We start from the raw sequence: 20,518 nt of genomic DNA, 5'->3' as shown, positions 1-20,518 counted from the left end.
AAAGTTATTAGTTGACCGGCAAAGTAATGCGCTAAAAACATAGCGTTCTCTACTACAGGCCTATTCATCGCGCAACCGGATTTTTTTGTGGAGGCCTACTTTTTTACGGCAAAAGAAAATTATTTCTCCATGTTCAGACTAGACGATAATTCGTCTGACTTTTTTTCCCGTGAACTTTGGGAAGTCAGACGAGAAAACTTTGGTTATTTAAAAAAAATGAATACATGTTTTTTTTTTTATAAGCATATGAAATTTTTGAAACAGGCTCGGGTATGCTTAAGCAAAAAGTTAAAAGAGGCTCAAAAATATGCTTAAGCTTAAGCATATTTCTAATAAAATATGCTTATTTCAATACTTTTTTAAAGTGTGCGCGTTGCTAAAGGTTAATGGGTATAAGAAAAATAAAAAATTAACTTAAGCTCTGTATTTGCCTTGGTTTTAATGTAGCTGAATTAATGTTATAGTATAATAATAAAAAATAAAACATATATACTATATACAAATGTTACTAATGAAATCAAAGATAGAACTTAGAAATAAAATAAACATTTTAAATATGGTGTTAAACAAACTGCACATTAAAAGTGAGAGAGAGAAAAAAAAGAGAGAAATAAAACACTTCAGAGCGACTCTTAAACTTTATGTTTTTATGTTTAAGTATTGAGGTTTAGGTTTTGCAACACAATGACTTCATTACTTCATAAAGTCGTTGCATTGCAAAACATGAACTTTGATTTTTGTTGTTTTTGTTGGTTTAAATTTAGAAATATATTTATTTCAAGTTTTTAATTAAATAAAATTTAAATTTTTAAAATAGTTCATCGAGGCTCAGGAATATGCTTACATATGCTTATTTTTTTTCCAAATCTGAGCCTCTATATGCTTATAAGCGTTATGCTTATAAAAAAAAAAACATGTAATGGCGAAATAATAATTACGGTTCGCATGTTTAAGGACGGGGGTAATAAACTTTTTAAAAATCAACTATTTTCAACCAATTATCAACCATTTTGCCAAATATAAATATACGTCGAATATATTTTGTAAACCCGTATTTTGAACTTTCAAATTAATGTTTTTCACAGCCTGATGGTCGGCAAACAAAACAATCTATGCCATTGCTGAGAGCTATTAAAGCTTCTTTTTGGTAATCCTTTAAAGACTTAATAAAAAATAAATCACAAACTATTTTAAAAGCATAATCTAAATTATCCTTTTCGTTTGTCATATTGCTTCTGAATAGTACTGACAATTTAATTAACTAAATTTTGGCGCAACCTTTAGTTAACCGCCCGAAACTTTAGGATATTTCATTAAGATCAAAGAAAAACCGCAGGAACGTATTTGTTCCGGTAGATCAAGGACGTATTAATAGATGGACGTTCAACGCATTGTTTTGTAAAAAAGATATGCGTGTTACGCTTTTGTTTAGATAACAAAAGCGAAACAATAGGTGATAATTGCGAAACCGGGGAGTATTTTTATTTTTTTCGACATCGGAAAAAGATGGTCTCGACTATCCAATAAAAATATTTTAAAAAGTATTTTACTGAGCATCGATACATAAAATGAGTATTAGGGTACAGCGAGAATTTTTTTTTCTTCTAAAAGCTTAAGAAAAGGTGTATTCTTATGTAAAATCAAATTTTAAATAGGGTTTCCTTAAAAAAATCTTTGATCGGAAAAAGTTTTGATACCCAAATTTTCACTTTTAGAAATTGCAAAATTTAGTAAAATCTTATTTGTCATATTTGTCCTTTATCATGCTTTACATGTCCTTCTTTTTCATTGCGATGAAATATTAAATGCAAATAATGTTTCTAGACCAATTGCAAGCTTTTTTGATACTTGTTTCAAAGTCATTATCTTGCATGAATCCTACCAGCAATGCAGATTCTTTGTTTTAAAAACAGGTAGCAACTCTCTATGTTGAGCTCTAGCTCTAATATATCCATCTCTTGCATCTGGCCCAACTACTGACATGGATGCTACTGTCACTTGTTTTACAGCACGCTCGGTACTTTGAGTATGAATTTTAACAGAAGGAGTTATTAGAGGTGTCAATCTTAGCAATACCAACTTATCTTTAGTGAGCGAACAAGTAAAAACAGGTTCTTGTACTACACCATTTTCCCATTTGACTAGCTCTTGAAGAGTAGTTGCTTCAAAGTTCAGTTTAGGTATTTTTCTTGGTCTGATTCGCATGTCTCCAAGGATATTATTACCCCTTTGTTCCAAAATTCGGTCAACTGCAAAGTTGCGGTCTTCTGCATTATTACTAGATAATAAAGAGGTTAATAAACTTTCATGGTTCGCATACCAAGCGCCTAACTGGATGTAGGGAGTCACAATTTCTCTTACTATAACAGGTTGATTTCTAAGAATTCTCAATTGAGACAGAATGTGATTGGAAGCATCTTCAAGTCTGTCTTTAACTTTAATGTCAAAAAAAAGTTTAAAGTAAAATTGTAAACAAAATAATACAAGTAACTCAAGATTTTTCAAATTCTGATCAGTTAAGTCATGTTTCCTTGTCCACATAAAGACTATTCTCATGCCAGTAGTGAGCCATCTGGCATGACTTAAGGGGCCACATTGAATTTCTCTAAGATTAGGTGGCAATACACCGATCTTAACTGCTTTACATAACTTGTAGGTTTGTTTTTGATCTGTTGACATATTTTTTAGTATTGTTTCTGGAATGTCAACAAAGCTCTCTCCCTCTGGAAGAGCTTTAAATTGAGGATTGTACTCCATTTTATTAACATCAGCAAGACATTTTCCCACAGGACCTACAAAGCCAGTACTACATGATGTTAGTCCATCAATTTCTTCTATTAGGTGACGCAAAAATAACTCATTTGAATGAAGCATGCATATGGCCCAGTGGCATTTGTGACCTAACATCTTTTCAAGATGTGTTATAGCACCACCTTTCCAGCCAGTGTTAATTGCAGTACTATCAGCTCCAAGTACTAAACATGATTCAGTAAGATTATATTGTTGCAGCAAATTATAAACACCTTCAGCAATCTTTTTAGCTGGCTTATCTGAATGAGTATGTGCATTTGGAGTAAAATGACCAAGATATCGACCACCAGGTTTTATAGTCACAGTAATGTGCTGCTCTTTGATAATAATAGGATGTAGTTGTCCATTTGAATCATTTATCATCGCTCTTGTTGAATCTTTTCTTCCATCAAAGTAAATGCCAATATTATCTGCTTTTGGAAGATTAAAATTGTCATTATTCTTTGCTACTACCATGATTTTTTTTCTTGCTCTCGTCAACTTAGAAGGATCACAAGCAAGGTAAGAGTATTCAGGGGTGAGAAATCCTGCTTCAATTAAATCTTGCAGATAACTTGTAGCAATTGCTGCAGTTGCGGCAGGTGAAATCCCAAACCTATAAAATAAAACTAGTTTATATTTATTTTTATTAATTCATTATCCGAACTTTTGCTGCTCAACAAAATAATAATCTATATGATTACCTTATACTAGCCATTGCCGTGTTTTTTATTGACATAGTGTTTTTTCTTGACTTCTTTTCTAAAAATCGTGTTACAAGGAAAGCATAGACACCTAATTTATCCTTTAGAAGCCTTTCAACCAACAATTTAATTTCATTGTCTTGTTTTAAAGTTAAGTTAACATTAACTGGATTATAGTTATCATTGAGTGAAATATCAGGAGAAATACTTTTTTGATATTCTTCATATAATTCTATATCTTGTTTTTCTGTGACCTAAAACCAAACTTTTACAAATATTATTTTTGTTTTATGTGTGTGTGTGTGTGTGTGTGTGTGTGTGTGTGTGTGTGTGTGTGTGTGTGTGTGTATATAATTTGCTATATAAACAAAGAAAATATTTACTATTATGAAATTATATTTACCTCAAAGGATGCTTGATCATCTTGTAGTTTTTTCATTCTTTTCTCATAAGCTTTTTCGTCACTGATTTTTCTCTTATATTTTTTCTAAGTTTCGTTGTCTCAATTTTATCAGCATGTCCCATTTGCATGTCAGACTTTTCACCTGTCTTATTTCTTTGACTGTATAACCACCTGAGCTCCATAGTTGGAATTTTTTTAGAAAAAATACAGGTGCAATTTATATGTGCTTTACTTTTACAATTTTGGGGGGAAGAACACCCAGACATATCATGTTCACACAGAAGAATCTTATGAGGACATGTTATGAGGTCCATTAGCTTATCTAACTTCAATATAAGTTCTTCTTTTACTTTTGCCTTAGTTCTTCCCCATGCAACGTTTTCTACTTTCTCCCAAAGGGTTTTAATTCTATAATAAAGTGATTTCTCACCAATAATAACTGGCTGTTGAAACTTAACATTTGCTTTTCTCCATTGAGCAAGAACAAATGGAATCAGATCGCTAGCAAGATCTTTGTTAGAATATTTATTATGGTGTAGATTGCATGTCATGCTTTTTTGTTCTTTTAGTAAAATCCCTTTTTGAATAACTGCTCTGTTTGTAGGCAGCTCACTAGGAATAAAATCTTTTCCAGGTACAATAAAATCTGAAATTGCAGTGGTGGATGATCTAGTCTTAACTTTTGACATTTATGAATATCTCAATTAAATAACTAATAATGAATAAAATAGTAACAAACTTCGATCTTGTATAAAGCTTTTATACAGCGGAGAGCCAAGTAAAAATATCTTTTAAAATTAATTCGGCGCTGCGCTTATTAGGAGAGTTTATTACATAAAAACGGATTTTGTTTACTTTATAATAATTTAAGTTTTTTTCATTTTAATAATCTGTAAATATGAAAATTTGGGTATCAAGACGTTTTCTTATCAAAAAGTGGTCCATAACAAACCTACCTTGAAATTTAATTTTACATAGGAATACACCTTTTCTTAAGCTTGAAATTTATTTTTTTCAAAAACATATAAATCTTACTGTACCCTAATGAGTATGACAGAAAACTTTGCTATTAATCAAGATTATTCTTTTTTGCTTGAAAGTATTGATAACCAAATTGAATTAGTTGTGGATGATTTTATTGAGATAGATCTTGAAGAGTTAGCGGAATTGTTATCAGAGGATTTTGAATTGGAGCTCATACCACCAGCAATTCCTACAGAGAAGCTGATTGCAGAAGAAACCAAAATGCTGAAAAAAACAGAAGAACGCTTAATAACTAAATTTACCTGTCTGAAATGTTACAATAAATATCTTAGAGAATTGAATTTTAAAAAGCATGAAAAGAAATGTTACATTGCCACTAAAGGTGTGCTTATACTCACATGTTGTGGAGCTTAACGCCTAAACGGATGCTAATTTATGTTTGCAAATACTCCCAGATTATGAAAATATTGTAATAACTCTTAATTTTGATTTTAGAAATTATTCAAAACTGTAAATTGTTGTAATGTACTATTGAACTTCCATATAGAAGAATGCAAGTTGTCTTTATTACATTTTTTACATATACTGGTGTAAGAAAATGTACACAGTTAAAAAATGGCTAGTTAAAGGTAATAGATGATTGACATTTCTCTTTAACCTGGGTTCCATTACAGCCAAGTTAGTATGGTAGATGGTACTAAAATCACAACAGACTTCTAAACATATTAATGAACAACCTTTATGTCTAATAACTTTTAAGTTCTCAACTGTTTTGCCTTCTCTCGTTTCAATTATTCCAACATCCTCATTTGATGTGCTTCAGAAATTTTTAAAATCAGAAAACTTATTTCTGATTACAAAAAAAGATACTGGAAGTCATTATTACATTTACAGATGTTTATGCATGAAATGTTGGAGAATATAATATTAGCAGATTGAAGATTTAGTTGATCTGGAAGAGATTTGTTAATATTAATGGATAATGGCACTTCACGATTTAAAACAATTAGTCTCCACATGCCATTTGATTGGCGATAACTATTGATTTTAACTATAAAATAATTTTTATCACAAAATAATTTTTGTTATTTTCATTGTAACAGTCAAAACCATGTTTTGATGCAAATGCTTTTAACTGTTGATAAATATTTATCGCATGTACTTTTTTATTTCTTCCAACTCTTGTGAGTGTGTTACATACATAACAAGTTTTTGTGTGTTCAGAAAAAGTGAAGAATTTATCATTCCTCTTAACTTCAAAGCCTTTTTTTGATTTTAAATCTAACCTGTATAAGACCATTTAACATGATTTGCATAAATATCAGGATGAACTATTTGATAGTCTGAGGTTGTATCCAGCTTGTAAAAGCTAAGAATTACTTGTTTATAGATAACAAAAGGTTTTATTTGATAGTGACTATCCTGCTTTATTATGCAGCCACACTTTCTACATAAATGTTTTAAATATTCCTCATGAAGACTCGTTATTTATCCTGTAATGAGATAATAAATATGAATATAAGATTACTTCTTTTGATATAATATTTAGAAAAGGTTAGAAATAAGGCTATGCATCACTTGTAGAAGGCTCAAGAATATGCAACTAAAAGTATGGTCTTATCATTTTTATTATTTCTGTTATTACTATTAGTAACAACAGTAATAATTAAAAAAATAAGATCATTATAATTAAAGTAGCTCTACATGACAGTTTAAAAATACTTAAACAAAAATGCTCATTAAAAATACATATATTATATATCTTTCCAACTCCTGAAACGAATAGAATTTTATGAACTTTAAGATGCTTTTAGTTATAATACCTTTAGACAAAATGCAGTTTAGATATCGAAAGTAAGAAATTTTTTAACTAGGACGTTCACGAAAAAAAAAAATCACAAATTCAAGAGAAAAAAAAGCGAGGCAAATAAGTTCGACATTTCCGACAAAAATAAGAAATACTCTCTAATTTGAACCTTAAAGTGGGAAGCATAATCTGAGAGCGGGGTGAAAAGAACACTTAAAATATCTTTTTCGACCTTAAAACTATATCATAGCAGCTTCAATTTAATAAGGAAAATTTGTTTCACTTTACTCTATCCATTCTAGTAAACCAAACAGCCTTTTTGCAAAAGCCTAGTTTTAGACGTCAAAGTTTAAACACAGCTAAATTTTTATTAAGCAAAGTTCATAGCTCAAATCAACCTTTTTCAGATTTGTGAACTATTCTTGATTAATTTTTTTGTCTTTTATAACCATAAGCTTTCAGTAAATGCATAATTATAATGGGTTTACTGAGGGAGGTTTTTTGACGGAAAATTGACGGGTAGAAGTCGGAGTATCTGTATCATGAATTTAGAAAATTGATGGTAACGCGCATAGTTTTTGACTAATTGGCGGCACCTCTGATCTATAACAATGCGTTGAACGTCCATCTATTAATAATCCTTGGGTAGATGAAAAATTGCATTAAGGTTGGTTTCCATATATTTAAAATTGTCGTGCGACAATCGTGCGACTGTCTTGCGACAGTCGCGCGACCTTATGGAAACATAGGTTGTGCGACAAGTTTTGTCTTGCAAGACTGTTTTATGGTCGTGCCATAGGTGTCGCAGAGATAGAAAAAATTCTATCTCTACGACAATTATCGCGTGACCCTAAAATATGATTGGTTGATTATTTCGAAAACGAAAATATTTAAAAAAAATAAATTTTCACATATCAACAAAAAATGGAACTTGAACAAGAAAGGTTTATCAAAGAATTCAGCAAAGAAAGTTTTATGCAGGAAGTGCAGAAGTATCCTGTGCTGTACAACAAATTTGATACTGAATTTAAGAACAATGTTATTAAAAAAAATGCTTGGACAGCCATTGGTGTTTTGTTTGGTTTAACTGACCAAGAATGTGAATCAAAGTACAAAAATATAAGATCGGCTTATGGACGCTTTTTAAGGAAAAAAAAAAGTACACCTTCTGGCTCAGGGCGAATTTTTATCAGTAAAGAGTATGATTTTTTGCAGTGGTTAAATATTTACATTGACCATAGAGATACCACAACTAATGTTGGAAATAAAGCAACAACAACAGAATCACCTTTGTCTTGTATAAGTAATGAAACTATAAACTATGACGAAGAAGTTAGTAATCAGGCAGAAGTAGAAAATGAAAATTTAAGTGAAAATACAAGTGTGTTGAATTTTTCTTCTAATACACACAAATCAAATACATTCAGTAATCAACAAAAATCGTTAAATGAAATAAAATCTCCTATAAATATAAGAAAAAAACAACTTAAAAGATCTCTACCTGATGAAAATACAAAAATACAAGATGCAATACTTAGTACTATGAACAATATTAATGCAACATTAGGAGTTAGTGCACATGAAGAAAGCGACGATATTACACATTTTTGTAAATCTATTTGTGCTACAATCAAAAAGCTACCTCCTAAAACCCAAGCAGTTGCTAAAATAAACATACAGCAATATTTAGCTGCTCTGGAATTTCCAGATATTGCCAACTGATATACAATTTGTTTGTTTTTGTTAACAGTTGTTTAACATTTTGTTATACATATTTTAAACCATTATTTCAAAATATTAATATTACAAACAAAAGATTGCTTTTTTTTTCATTGTTCCAAAAAAACTCTATTTCCTGCTAGATTGTGCCCACAGCTAGTTACATAGTTATGTTGCCATGACAAGGATCCACTTGGATGATTAAAATACTCTTTTAGTGTTAATCTTACAGTGTTAGCATCTGTTGTGTATCGATTGCTAATACATTGAGGTAAAATATGTAAAGCATTACCTTCACATGTTATTTTCCTCCAGTCTCCAGGGATAACTTCACCAGAATTTGTCTCCAAATCAACAAATCCAGATGGTACATAGTTAATGCTGTCATTGATCCTTAAATAATTATGTAAACAAATTGCAGCTTTTATAATGTTTTCAATATTTTCTGGGGTTGCTTTTATCGGACGTCTAAATACTCTCCATTTAGCTACCATAATTCCAAATGTGTTTTCAATTGTTCGTCTAGCCCTAGATAATCGATAGTTAAAAATACGTTCTTTGATTGTCAAATTTTTACCAGAAAAAGGCTTCATTAACCATGATTTCAATGCAAAAATATCATCACCAACTAGAACTGGTGGTACTTGTGTGCCATTTGGTAGCTGTCGGTTTTTAGGAAGCTTGAATAAGTTGTTCTTGAAAGCTTTACCCATTTTACTTTCATTGAATATAAAAGCATCGTTATCTCTGCCATAGCTACCTATATCTACCAAAGTAAAGCAATATTTTGCATCACATATGGCTACCAAAACCATACTGTGATAGTTTTTGTAGTTGTAATATGCTGATCCACTCAAACTAGGAGCTTCTATACATACATGTTTACCATCTATGGCCCCTATACAATTAGGAAAGTTCCATTCATTTTCAAATTCGTTTGCCAATTTTTCCCACTCATTTGTTGTACTTGGTGCCTTTAGATAACATGGTTGTAACACATCCCAAATGGCCTTTGTTGTTTCATTTATAATGTTGCACACTGTTGTTCTGCCCAGTCTAAAGTAAAAAGCTTGTGTTTGTTGTGAATCTCCAGTAGCCAAGTATCTCAGTGTCACAGTCAATCGTTCTGAGGGTGATATAGTTTGACGGCTTCGACATGACTTTTTTGTAATGCTAGGTGCAATCATTGATAACAAGTGTTCATACCTTTCTGGCAACATTCTGTAAAAACGATGAAAAAATTCTCTGTCATGAAGTCGTAGCTCAGGAACAAGTGTGTTAAATGCTCCTTTTTCACAACGGTTTTTAAACAATGAGCGAACCCAAAATTTGTGCTTTCTTTTTTTTTTTTTACTCTGCAATGTTCTGAGAGCTAGTAATGTATTGCAAAGTGCAAGCTGGCACTTCAAGAGATAATATTTTTTATTATTTGCCATTGTTCTAAAAATCAATTGGTTCATATAATTAATTTTTTTAAAAATATTTTTCTATTTATTACTAGGATTAATTATCTTATAAAAAAACTTATCATTAGGAAAAACTTAGAGAAAAACTTTCCAATAGTACTAAAGCTGATGATCAACTTCTATTATTTTTTCGGCTGGAAATAAGTATTGTTGGGAATCTGGATAACTATTTCTTATCAAGAATTAGTTGAATTAAAGTTTTATGTAGAAATTTTAATGTGTTGTTTTGAAATAAATTTTTGTAAATGCCAAAGTTCTTCTCAAAAATTATTTAATTTTTTTTTTAATTTGATTCTTGCGTTTTTTTTTATCTTTGTTATATTCCCAGTTAATGTTAAAGTTTTTTGTTATCATTACGACCTGTGTATACTTTATCTGTGTACTCGTCATATATTTTTAAAACATTTTTTTTTACATTTGTAGTAAAGATATTAAAAAAATCTGCAGCTAAAAGCACATGTTTTGTAAATTCAGTTACAGGTTCATGATATTAAAATATATATATATATATATATATATATATATATATATATATTTATATATATATATATATATATATATATATATATATATATATATATATATATATATATATATATATATATATATATATATATATATATATATATATATATATATATATATATATATATATATATATATATATATATATATATATATATATATATATATATATATATATATATATATATATATATATATATATATATATATATATATATATATATATATATGGGAACTTTATTTTCTTGGCTTCACGGAAGTGATAAAAAAACAAAACAATTGTTTTGAAAACGCTTCTAAAATTAATGGAAACACCTGGTCGTGCGACAAATATTGTAGATGTTGTTGCGCGACAGTTGTCGCACGACTGTCGTGCGACTATATGGAAACCAACCTTTAGCGCAAAAACCAAAGTTTTCTCGTCTGACTTCCCAAAGTTCACGGGAACTTCCCAAAGTTCCCGTGAACTTTGGAAAGTTCAAAAAAAAAAGTCAGACGAATTATCGTCTATGTTCAGACCAGATAAAATGTCATGTCGTTTATGATATATATTTAAATAATGGAATATAATACAATGTTAGTAAACTTATATAATTTAAACATGGAGTTTCAGATTTAATTCAAAGCTAATAATATATTTATAAAATTTAGATTAAATCATCATGCCAAATAAATGTTGTGTGTATGCTTGTCGCACCAACTATCAAAGTGAAAAAAACAAAGTATCTAGTGAAGTTAATAAAATATCAGTGTATCGGTTTCCAAGTGATAACGTTGAGCGTGTAAAATGGATAAAAGCTATTCCAAACTCTAATTTGGTTGTTAACAAGTATACTGTTATCTGTGAGTTACACTGGCCTCCAAATTTTGATACAGCTATAGTGCGTGGAGGAAAACGTCGACCAAAAAATCCTCCTTCTGTTTGGTTGGGAATACCTTTATATCAAATTCCAACTGCTAATCCAACTGAAAGAACTACCAAAAGATCTTTAGGTGGCATTAAAAGTACATTAGATGATGAGCTAGACACATTTCTTATAAGAGATAAAGCTACTTTTTGTGACATCAAAAACAAGTTTATCAATAGCAGTGATCACCAATATCCAGTTATATTGTTTATGATTGATGGCTATGTTGCTATACAATCTTTGCAATTTTTTAATGGAATACCTTTTTTGTACTTAAAATTTATGAAAATCTTACCTTTGAAACATTTCATTATGGGATTAAGTGTCACATTTTTAGCTTAACAGTAAATCAAATCATAACTGTTGACACCTGGTCTAAGTTTGATGAGATACTTCGTTTTTTAAGCTCCTTGAAAATGGACAATAAAAAAGAGGTAATTATGCAACATATTTCAGTTATGGGACCAAAAACAGTTGGAGATAAACTTTATACACCTGAAATACTTATACACTCTTTTGTATACTTTTCAACATCAAGGGCATTATATAATCACTTAAGTAATGACTATCAACTTCCATCTATTTCAACACTGACTTGAATTACTTCAAAAATTTCTAATATTAATGAAAACAAATTTGTTAACTCAATTTTTAACTCTCTTCCGGATAAGCAGAAATTATGTATCATACTACATGATGAAATATATGTTAAAAAAAGTTTGCTTTATCATGGTGGAACTATTTTTGGTAGATCGGAGGATAACCCAGTAGAATTGTCCAAAACATTGTTAGGGATTATGGCTATTTGTTTAAATGGAGGTCCAAAGGTGTTAATTAAAATGATACCAATATCAAAATTACGATCTGATTTTTTGTTTGAACAGATTAATTTAACCAATCAAATAATTGATTCAGTCAATGCAAATGTAAAAGCTATTATATGTGATGGGAATCGTGTCAATCAGTCTTTTTTTAAAATGTACACATTTGTTCCGGGAAAACCATGCTTAACAGTAGATGGAAAGTATTTACTTTATGATTTTGTACACCTCATAAAAAATATTCGTAATCTTTGGTTAACTGAAAAAACTCAGGAATTAATATTTGACGATAACGGAGTAACCAGGATTGCAAAATGGACTCATTTGAAGCAGCTTTACAATGCAGAGTCCAGAAGCTTTCTAAAGTTATCTGACCTGAATGAAATTTCTATTTCTCCTAAACCTGTTAAACGACAGTGTGTATTGACGGTTTTAAGAGTATTTTCTGAAAAAACTTACGCTGCTCTTTTGCAACATCCTGAGATTATTCATAGTGATGTTAACGACACTGCTATATTTATCAATAAAGTTATTAGTTGGTGGAAAATTTTAAATGTCAAAGCCATTGGTGCTGATACAAGGCATAATGATCCTTTGCAGGCTGTTATCAATAATCCTGATGACAACCGTTTAAATTTAATACTACAATTTGGTGATATGGCACTTAAATGGCAGGTCCCAAAAAGTAAACGCATTAAACAGCTTTCTAAAGATACTGCAACTTGTATACATCAAACTTGTTATGGACTAGTAGATTAATGTAGATATTTACTTAACACTACACAAAACTATGTACTTCTTGGTCAATTTACATCAGATCACCTGGAAAAAGAATATAGTATTACTTCGTCAAGGTTCTGGTGGTACATATTTTCTTAGTGTTCAACAAGTTATTGAAAAATTACGTATCAAACATGTATCTTTACTTTTGAAATTAAATGTAGATATTGACAATTTTAATGTGAAGTCTGGTCATCAATGTGCGTTATGCCATTACAAATTGTCTGAAGACTGCTACAAAATTCTTGATGACTTTAAGATCTAGAATCTTCTATTGCTGATGGTGTCAAAATGTCACTTATTCACATAGCTGGTTATGTTACACGAAATGATACAGAACGAACTGATTATGAACTTTTAGATCAAACAACATTCTATTATCAGAAATATGGTCAGTTTTCTAAATTTTTAGATAGTGGTGGATTAAAAATTCAAACTGATAATTCATGCCAATGGACATTTTTTTGTTTTGTAATTTTTCAAATAATTAAAGATCATGTTTGCAGAAAATCTTTAAGTAGTATTTTTATGATTATATCAGACCATTATTTATTGGATATGGAAGAACATCATTGTGTAATATTGAGCAACATTTTTTTAAAAAATTTATGTACCACTGTCACTCTAAGGTCTGGCAAAGAACCTGCTCTAAAAGTATTAAAAATCTCTTAGAAGTCTACTTAGTTGTCTATTTATAATATATATAGTATACTATTTTATAAAAGATTTGTAAAAGTTTCATATAGTAGTTTGTTTGTTTTTTCAGATTTTGTTAACAATTTTAATCAAAATTTATCTAATATTCTTTGTTTGGTTTAATAACATTTCTATTCAATTTAAGAAAATATCAATTTTGTATTTCGATGTTAAAGCCAAAATTAAAGGTGTAATAATAATGTAAATGTGTGAAATTTTAAATTAGAAAAAATTTCTTTGTCTTTTATTTAAATTGTTTATTACTTAAAAATATTCTTTCTTTCTTTTTCTTTTTTCATGAAAAAAAATTATTAGGCTATACAGAGAAATAAAAATACTTTTTAGTTTTAAAATTACGAAGTTATTATCTTTTTTGCCGTAAAAAAGTAGGCCTCAACAAAAAAATCCGGTTGCGCGATGAATAGGCCTGTAGTAGAGAACGCTATGGCTAAAAACTAAACAATGAAGTTCTATTATAAAACCACCGTAAGCCGAACGCTAATTTTTTAAGTTGGTTGCAGTTTTCTTAAGCATTCCTTTTATTTAACTTTTTTCACTTAAATGGGCATAACTTTTAGTAGAATCATTAGTTTTTTATGAAATTTTTACCATCGTTACACTGATTTAAAGCTCTTTACAATGATGTAAAATAATTAAATAGTTGAATAGTTTAAAAATTTTGCACGCATACCTACATTAAAGGTAGGTTAATGACGTTTAACTAAGCTGATGTACAAGATAAACTTGCATTAAGTGTTTGAATAACGATTGTAAGAAATTGTTAAAAATTTTAAAAATGTAAGCAATTTTAAAAATTTCAACCTTCAAATTAATAAAAATAAAACTTACAACTATAGTTTTGAATATAGTTTTAAATTTGTGAAACTAATTTTAGTTGTGAAAATAGTTATATTTAATAAGTGTATTCAGGCCATAAAGTTACTATGGAACATTTATGTCGCAAGATTAAATTATCAAAAAAAAAAAAATTAAAATACGAACTAAAGTATCTTGCTTGTTAGAGATAAGCAAATCAGCGCTCCTTTTGGAAACTTTCGTGTTGTATCTTAAAAATAGCTGTGATTTCTCGGAAATTAATGTTTTATGTGCCGCAGGATAACTTTTATTTCAGCTAGGCAATAAGATGAAGTCTTAAGTGTTAACAAAAATAGTTTTAGCCTTTTCTTACAAAGATCTCTAATTAAACCAAGAAAGTAAAAAATATATAATAAGCTATATCTAACCAGGTACAAGATTATGAAAGAGGTTATACAGATTTTTCTTGTAGCGGCTATTTACTGTGGTATTATATGCTCAAATTCAGGTCTGTTAAATCAGAGATCATTCTATTTACTTTAGCTCATATTTATTTACTTTATTTATCATACTTAATTGCTTCTGAATTATTTAAATCATATTTTATTTACACATATAAGTTTTTATGTGTGAATATACTGACTGAAATTTCTGGATTATCTTTGTTGATATTTGTTATAGATAAATATAATGATCAATTAAGTAAGGTTTTTAGTATATTTTTATCTTAAGTATATTTCTTGATGTCTTTAATGGTGGCTAGAAATCTTTTCAAAAACTATATATATATATATATATATATATATATATATATATATATATATATATATATATATATATATATATATATATATATATATATACTATATATATATATATATATATATATATAAATATATATATATATATATATATAAATATATATATATAAATATATATATATATATATATATATATATATATATATATATATATATATATATATATATATATATAGTTATGTAAATAGTTATATAAATGTATTATATATACCATAAAAGTGTCTATCTTTGCACAAAATTTTGACTTATTTGCAATTTTCATTTATAAAAATCTGCTTTAAACTTCTTATTATATTAATGTAAACTAGCAAATCATTTATTTAGGATGTCTAAATTCTATTTTAATTGTTAAATTTACTTTTACAAATTAAGAAGTAATTTTTCAAGATTTTTTAAAAAATGTGCAAAATTATCCAAGGGTCTGGGTAACTTTGCACAACTTAATAAAATTAGAATAGCTTTATGATATGTATGGGATTGGTGCAAAGTGACCTCTTTTTTTCAGACTTTCTGAAGGAAAAATAATTCAAAGGGTAGTTTAATTTTAGCATTATTATGCCTAATAAAGAATATAACATGCTATGATAAAAGAAAACTGAACACAGCCTCATTAAAAACACAAAAAAGCTCTTTTGTATCTTGGTAAACTTAAACAAAAATAATTAAAGATTTCCTTTTTTTTGAATAAAAAATCAAAATTAACAAAACACAGTTCAAAATCCCTATTGAAAGCCTTATTCTGGTACTTTGAAAAGTTTCCTAGTTTTGCTTGTTTTTTCCTCTTTGCAATTTTCTTTGAGGCAAAATCACAACCCTCATTAAATTTTTCTAGATCTTCAATGCTAACACTTTTGCCTGCAGGAACAGAAAGTTTCTTTTTTTGTTTATTAGTTCCTACAGATTCCAAAGATTTAAATTTGTCTTGTAAGAAAACCTTAAAGCTGTCTTCTAGAAATTCTTTATTATAAGATTCTCTTTCTCTAAACTCTGTAATAGTTTCATTGATATTCACTGGACAGACATCACACTTTCTAAAACTGATTGTAAATTACAAGCCTGATTTGGCTCTTCAGCAGACATTAACTTATTTAAAAGTTCTGGGAAATGTTGTTTGTCAAGAGATATCTTTGTGCAGCCAACAGGTGAATTTTTATACTCTGTGATAATTTTATGCCAAGCTGTTTTCAAAGTTTAAAGAAAGCTTCATCTAGGGGTTGAGTTATGTGTACTATTAGGTGGTAGAAAAAAACTTTATTTCATTTTCTTTACAGGCTTCAATAACTTTTGGAGATATTTGAGAGGATAGGCTTTTTCAAAGAAGACAAAACTATAGGAAAAAACCACTCTTCAAAAGCTACTCCATCAAACCATCCACTTTTAGTACTTAAGTATCTGGCTCCTTTAGGACCTCCTATACACCAAGTTGACCACAGATTGGTAGCCTTATAAACAACAAAAGGTGGTAAAATTTCACCTGCTGCATTACCTGATATCATTATAGAAATACTTGTCTTAGAAGTGCCTCTTATATTGGTGGGGTATTTACTGCCTCTTTTTACCAAGCATTTTTTTAAGCCAGGGTCATTGGTTAGATTTGTTTCTTCATAGTTTTATATGTTGCCTGGAGGAACATCTTGTATGGTTTTGGTCAGATGTTGAATATATTCTTTTAGAATTTCTTCATTAACATTTGCTTGTGATTTTTTTATGTTTGGCATGAATTTATTTGTTAGCTGTGGATGTCTTTGTAAAAATGACTAGATTAAATCATGCCCAGGAAAGACTTTATACTCTTTTACTTTTCTACCAGAACTATGGATGTTATTGTACATAATATGATGTAAGTCTTCTTTACCAATAGGAAATCCAAATTGACTTAATTGAATGGTACATTTGACAAAGGTAGTCTCCTCTTATTTGGAAAAATTAATACGGTTTACCAGGTTTTAAGTTATGCTCTCCTTTCAATTTGTAACAAATCTTTCTTTGACTAACACCATATTTTGTAGCAGCTTGCTCTTGTGTCAGCTTTTTAGATTTTACATCTTCAAGACATTTAGCTAGATTGTTCTCTGTATAGTGTTTGTATTTTCTGGTTTTAAGCTTCTTTTTGTAATGACTTGAAATCTGGAAAAAACATTACTAATAGCTTAATTTGACCTTGAGTTACCCAAGAAATTATTTAAAGCTATAAAAAAAGTATGAAGTAACTCTTTTATATAAAATATTTGCATAAAGTTTTAGAAAGTATTGCTTTTGGATGACATTTAAAGTGAACTTTGTAGATTGTGCAAAGTTACCCCAAATTCTGCCAAAAAAGTACTTTATTTAAAACATTGTTAAATTTTTTTTTTTTTATCGATATTAGTTTAAACACTTAGTATACTTCAAATCAATACCATAATAAACACTTTAAGCAGTTTATTCACTTTTGAGTTTAATTCTGATCTGCCGCACAGATAAAAGTTGTAAGACATAATTTTTGTATTCTACTTCTATGTTTACACAAAAAGACTCATGTTGTGAGAAATTGTGTTTATAAAACTAATTTACATGAGTTTCGTATTGACACTAAAGCAAACCGTCGGATTCTAAAGTGACTTGCATTTGTAGTTCAAATTTTTAGTTGCTAGAGAGTAAAACATCTTTGACATATTGTTGTGCAAAGTTACCAATGGTTGTGCAAAGTTAGGCACTTTTACGATATTATAAAGTTTAATTTTACAATATATATCAAATGTTTATATCATCAGTAAAAGTATGCGTAGGTGTGCTATATTGCAGTTTTTATATGGTATTATACTATTATATATATATATATATATATATATATATATATATATATATATATATATATATATATATATATATATATATATATATATATATATATATATATAGAATATTTCTTTAGAATATTTTTCCATAAATCACAAGTATATGCATGTAATATATCTTATATATAATTTTTTCAATTACTTTTAGTACTTGGTGATTGTAACTGTGAATTAGATTGCACCTCTGCTCTCAATTGTACTGCTGGTCAGTATTGGGATAATACAACAGGGTGTCATATTTGTCCGCCTGGTTTTTTGTAAGTTTTTAAACAAAAAGATAAGTTTTTTACATGTAATTTAATGTAATGTAGTGTAATACAAGATAATGCATTAAAATACAGTACAATACCATAAATTTCTGTAAAATAAAATGTAATACAAAATTATACAAAACAATACAATACACAATTTGATATATGAGAAAATTTAAAAAAACATCATGTAATTTGTTGTAATATAATAAATAGTGTAATATAATAAATAGTGGATTTTAAGTCAACAGTGTTTTGTTAAAATTACACATATTCTTTAAACCATGAGTTTCCTTAGAAGATTTGTAAGCACATTAACTCAAAAACTATGATGTATGACCAAAAGGATAAGAGTCTTGTTATAATATTTTGTTCTTTTTTTTCATAAGGTTTTAATAGAGGTTAAAAACGAAGTTCAAGAATATCATCTTTTTGCTAAAAATACAGAGAAATATACATAAATTTTCTATTCCATACTTAAGTATTTCAATAGCATTATGGTTCTAATATTATAACACTTTTAGCTGCATTGGTTTCTCTAATCCTCCAATACCTTGTCCTAATGGATCATATAGCTCAGAGGGTTCAATGCAATGTTTCACATGTCCATCAGGATATAGGTAGCAAAATTTTAATTTTAATTTTTAATAAAGATAAACAAAAGTTTTAAAACATTTGCTTCACAATTTTAATTTTCTTCTTTTTAATGCTCATAGCTGTGCAGATAAAATATCTCCTGTAAAATGTTCAAAAGGTACTTATGCTTCAGAAAACCATATGTCTTGCAAAGATTGTCCAGTTGGTCATGGATGTCCAGTGGATGAACTAGATGCACCAATATTGTGTACAAATGGAACTTATCAAAATGAGACAAAACAACTTCAATGTCTTGCTTGCCCTGCTGGTCATATGTGCATCAGCATTGATGTGGCACCTGTTTTGTGTGCTGATGGTCTTTATAGTGCTGCTGGTGTAATGAGTTGTATAGAATGTCCTTCTGGTTACAGGTATTTTCCATCATTTTTCTTGAAATAATAATCTAGTTTTAATGCTTAGCTATGTTTGTTTAGAAAAAACTTGCCACTTAAATGGTTTAGTTTGTTTCATAACTAGCTTCAAAATTTTGAATGTCTTTGAAGGAAATCTTTCTAAATTTTTTTTAGTTGCACCAATTAAAAGTTGATGTTTTTTTCTGTTTATGACTTATGTATTATTTCTTTTTTAATATTTATATTTAGTTCTCTTCTAGGAAGTTGTATTAGAGCCTTGCTATAATGGTTTGTTCTTATTGGTTTTAATTCTATTCTGATATCTATATTTTAGCTGCGCAGATAAAACATCTCCTGTAAAATGTATGAAAGGTACTTATGCTTCAGAAAACCATATGTCTTGCAAAGATTGTCCAGTTGGTCATGGATGTCCAGTAGATGGTCTTGATACACCAATAATATGTACAAATGGAACTTATCAAAATGAGACAAAACAACTTCAATGTCTTGCTTGCCCTGCTGGTCATATGTGCATCAGCATTGATGTGGCACCTGTTTTGTGTGCTGATGGTCTTTTTAGTGCTGCTGGTGTAATGGGTTGTACAGAATGTCCATCTGGGCACAGGTAATTCTTTATTCTTTTTTTTAAATTGATATTCTAGTCTCTGTATACTAGTCCATGAGTTTGTGAACTGTTAGTGATTGCTTTTTCATTTTTGGTCAATTAAAAAATGTATGTTTTTAAGTTGTAATAATTGAAACTAGAAAAAGCAAATATTTTTTTGAAGTAATCACCCCTTATATTAGGTGGTTTTAAAACCTGTTTCTTTTAGCATAATTGGATTTAAAAAGAAATTAAAATATTTTTTCCTGTTTTTTGAGTTTAAGACAGCCTTTTCTCTAAATATTATCTTTCTTCTGATTGTCCAAAGATTTCTCTCACTTTTTTTTGGCTTTTCCATTAGCACAGGAAGCATGGTTATTTTGCATATCCTCTTTTTTGACTAAGTAAAATGTTAACGATACTAAGATCCATAGAAATAATTCATTTGTGCTCATCATTTCTGAGTAAATCTAGTACTCTTTAATGAATAATGTCTTACTCCACATGCATCTATGGTTACTTACATAATTTTAAATTGAAATGAATTCTTTTTCTGACATAAAAATCTACATTATCACAGAGAATAACAAATATCTG

General features: G+C 28.9%; 3 protein-coding genes and 3 pseudogenes across 5 annotated transcripts in view; 4 read left to right on the top strand and 2 right to left on the bottom strand.

The window, feature by feature from the left end:
* Positions 1-2,339: 2,339 nt before the first annotated feature.
* LOC149882042 (uncharacterized) lies at positions 2,340-4,730 on the bottom strand (annotated as a pseudogene). The gene is made up of 3 exons (XR_016444938.1): positions 3,898-4,730; positions 3,495-3,748; positions 2,340-3,406 (listed from the first exon to the last, which is right to left on the bottom strand). The product of XR_016444938.1 is annotated as an uncharacterized LOC149882042 (transcript).
* A 2,792-nt stretch (positions 4,731-7,522) lies between these two features.
* LOC145181281 (uncharacterized) lies at positions 7,523-8,410 on the top strand. Its single transcript, XM_090066621.1, has one exon. It carries the CDS (start codon positions 7,613-7,615, stop codon positions 8,408-8,410), a length of 798 nt encoding a protein of 265 aa, XP_089922747.1. The 5' UTR covers positions 7,523-7,612.
* Positions 8,411-12,103: 3,693 nt separating this feature from the next.
* Positions 12,104-13,581, top strand: LOC149882041 (uncharacterized). Its single transcript, XM_090066622.1, has one exon. The coding sequence runs from the start codon at positions 12,104-12,106 to the stop codon at positions 12,884-12,886; it is 783 nt and encodes a 260-aa protein (XP_089922748.1). The 3' UTR covers positions 12,887-13,581.
* LOC149882040 (uncharacterized) lies at positions 12,920-13,581 on the top strand (annotated as a pseudogene).
* Positions 13,582-14,707: 1,126 nt separating this feature from the next.
* Positions 14,708-20,518, top strand: part of LOC145190890 (uncharacterized) — a 61,742-nt gene continuing 55,931 nt past the window's right edge. For both annotated transcript variants that reach the window (XM_090066620.1, XM_090066619.1), the window contains exons 1-5: positions 14,708-14,927; positions 18,226-18,334; positions 18,853-18,948; positions 19,045-19,335; positions 19,652-19,942. In XM_090066620.1, coding sequence (XP_089922746.1) covers positions 14,861-14,927; positions 18,226-18,334; positions 18,853-18,948; positions 19,045-19,335; positions 19,652-19,942 — 854 coding nt within the window. In that variant the 5' untranslated portion in view covers positions 14,708-14,860. The remainder of the gene's footprint in view (positions 14,928-18,225; positions 18,335-18,852; positions 18,949-19,044; positions 19,336-19,651; positions 19,943-20,518) is intronic.
* LOC149882039 (uncharacterized) lies at positions 15,794-17,717 on the bottom strand (annotated as a pseudogene).

The sequence above is a fragment of the Hydra viridissima genome, unplaced genomic scaffold (genome assembly GCF_058129835.1).
Source record: "Hydra viridissima isolate aposymbiotic clone 2 unplaced genomic scaffold, HvirCarnegie_v1 scaffold_11, whole genome shotgun sequence".
In the NCBI taxonomy this organism is placed as follows: Eukaryota; Metazoa; Cnidaria; class Hydrozoa; order Anthoathecata; family Hydridae; genus Hydra; species Hydra viridissima.
Note: the sequence above shows the minus strand (reverse complement) of the source record. Positions and strands in the feature narration are given on the sequence as shown.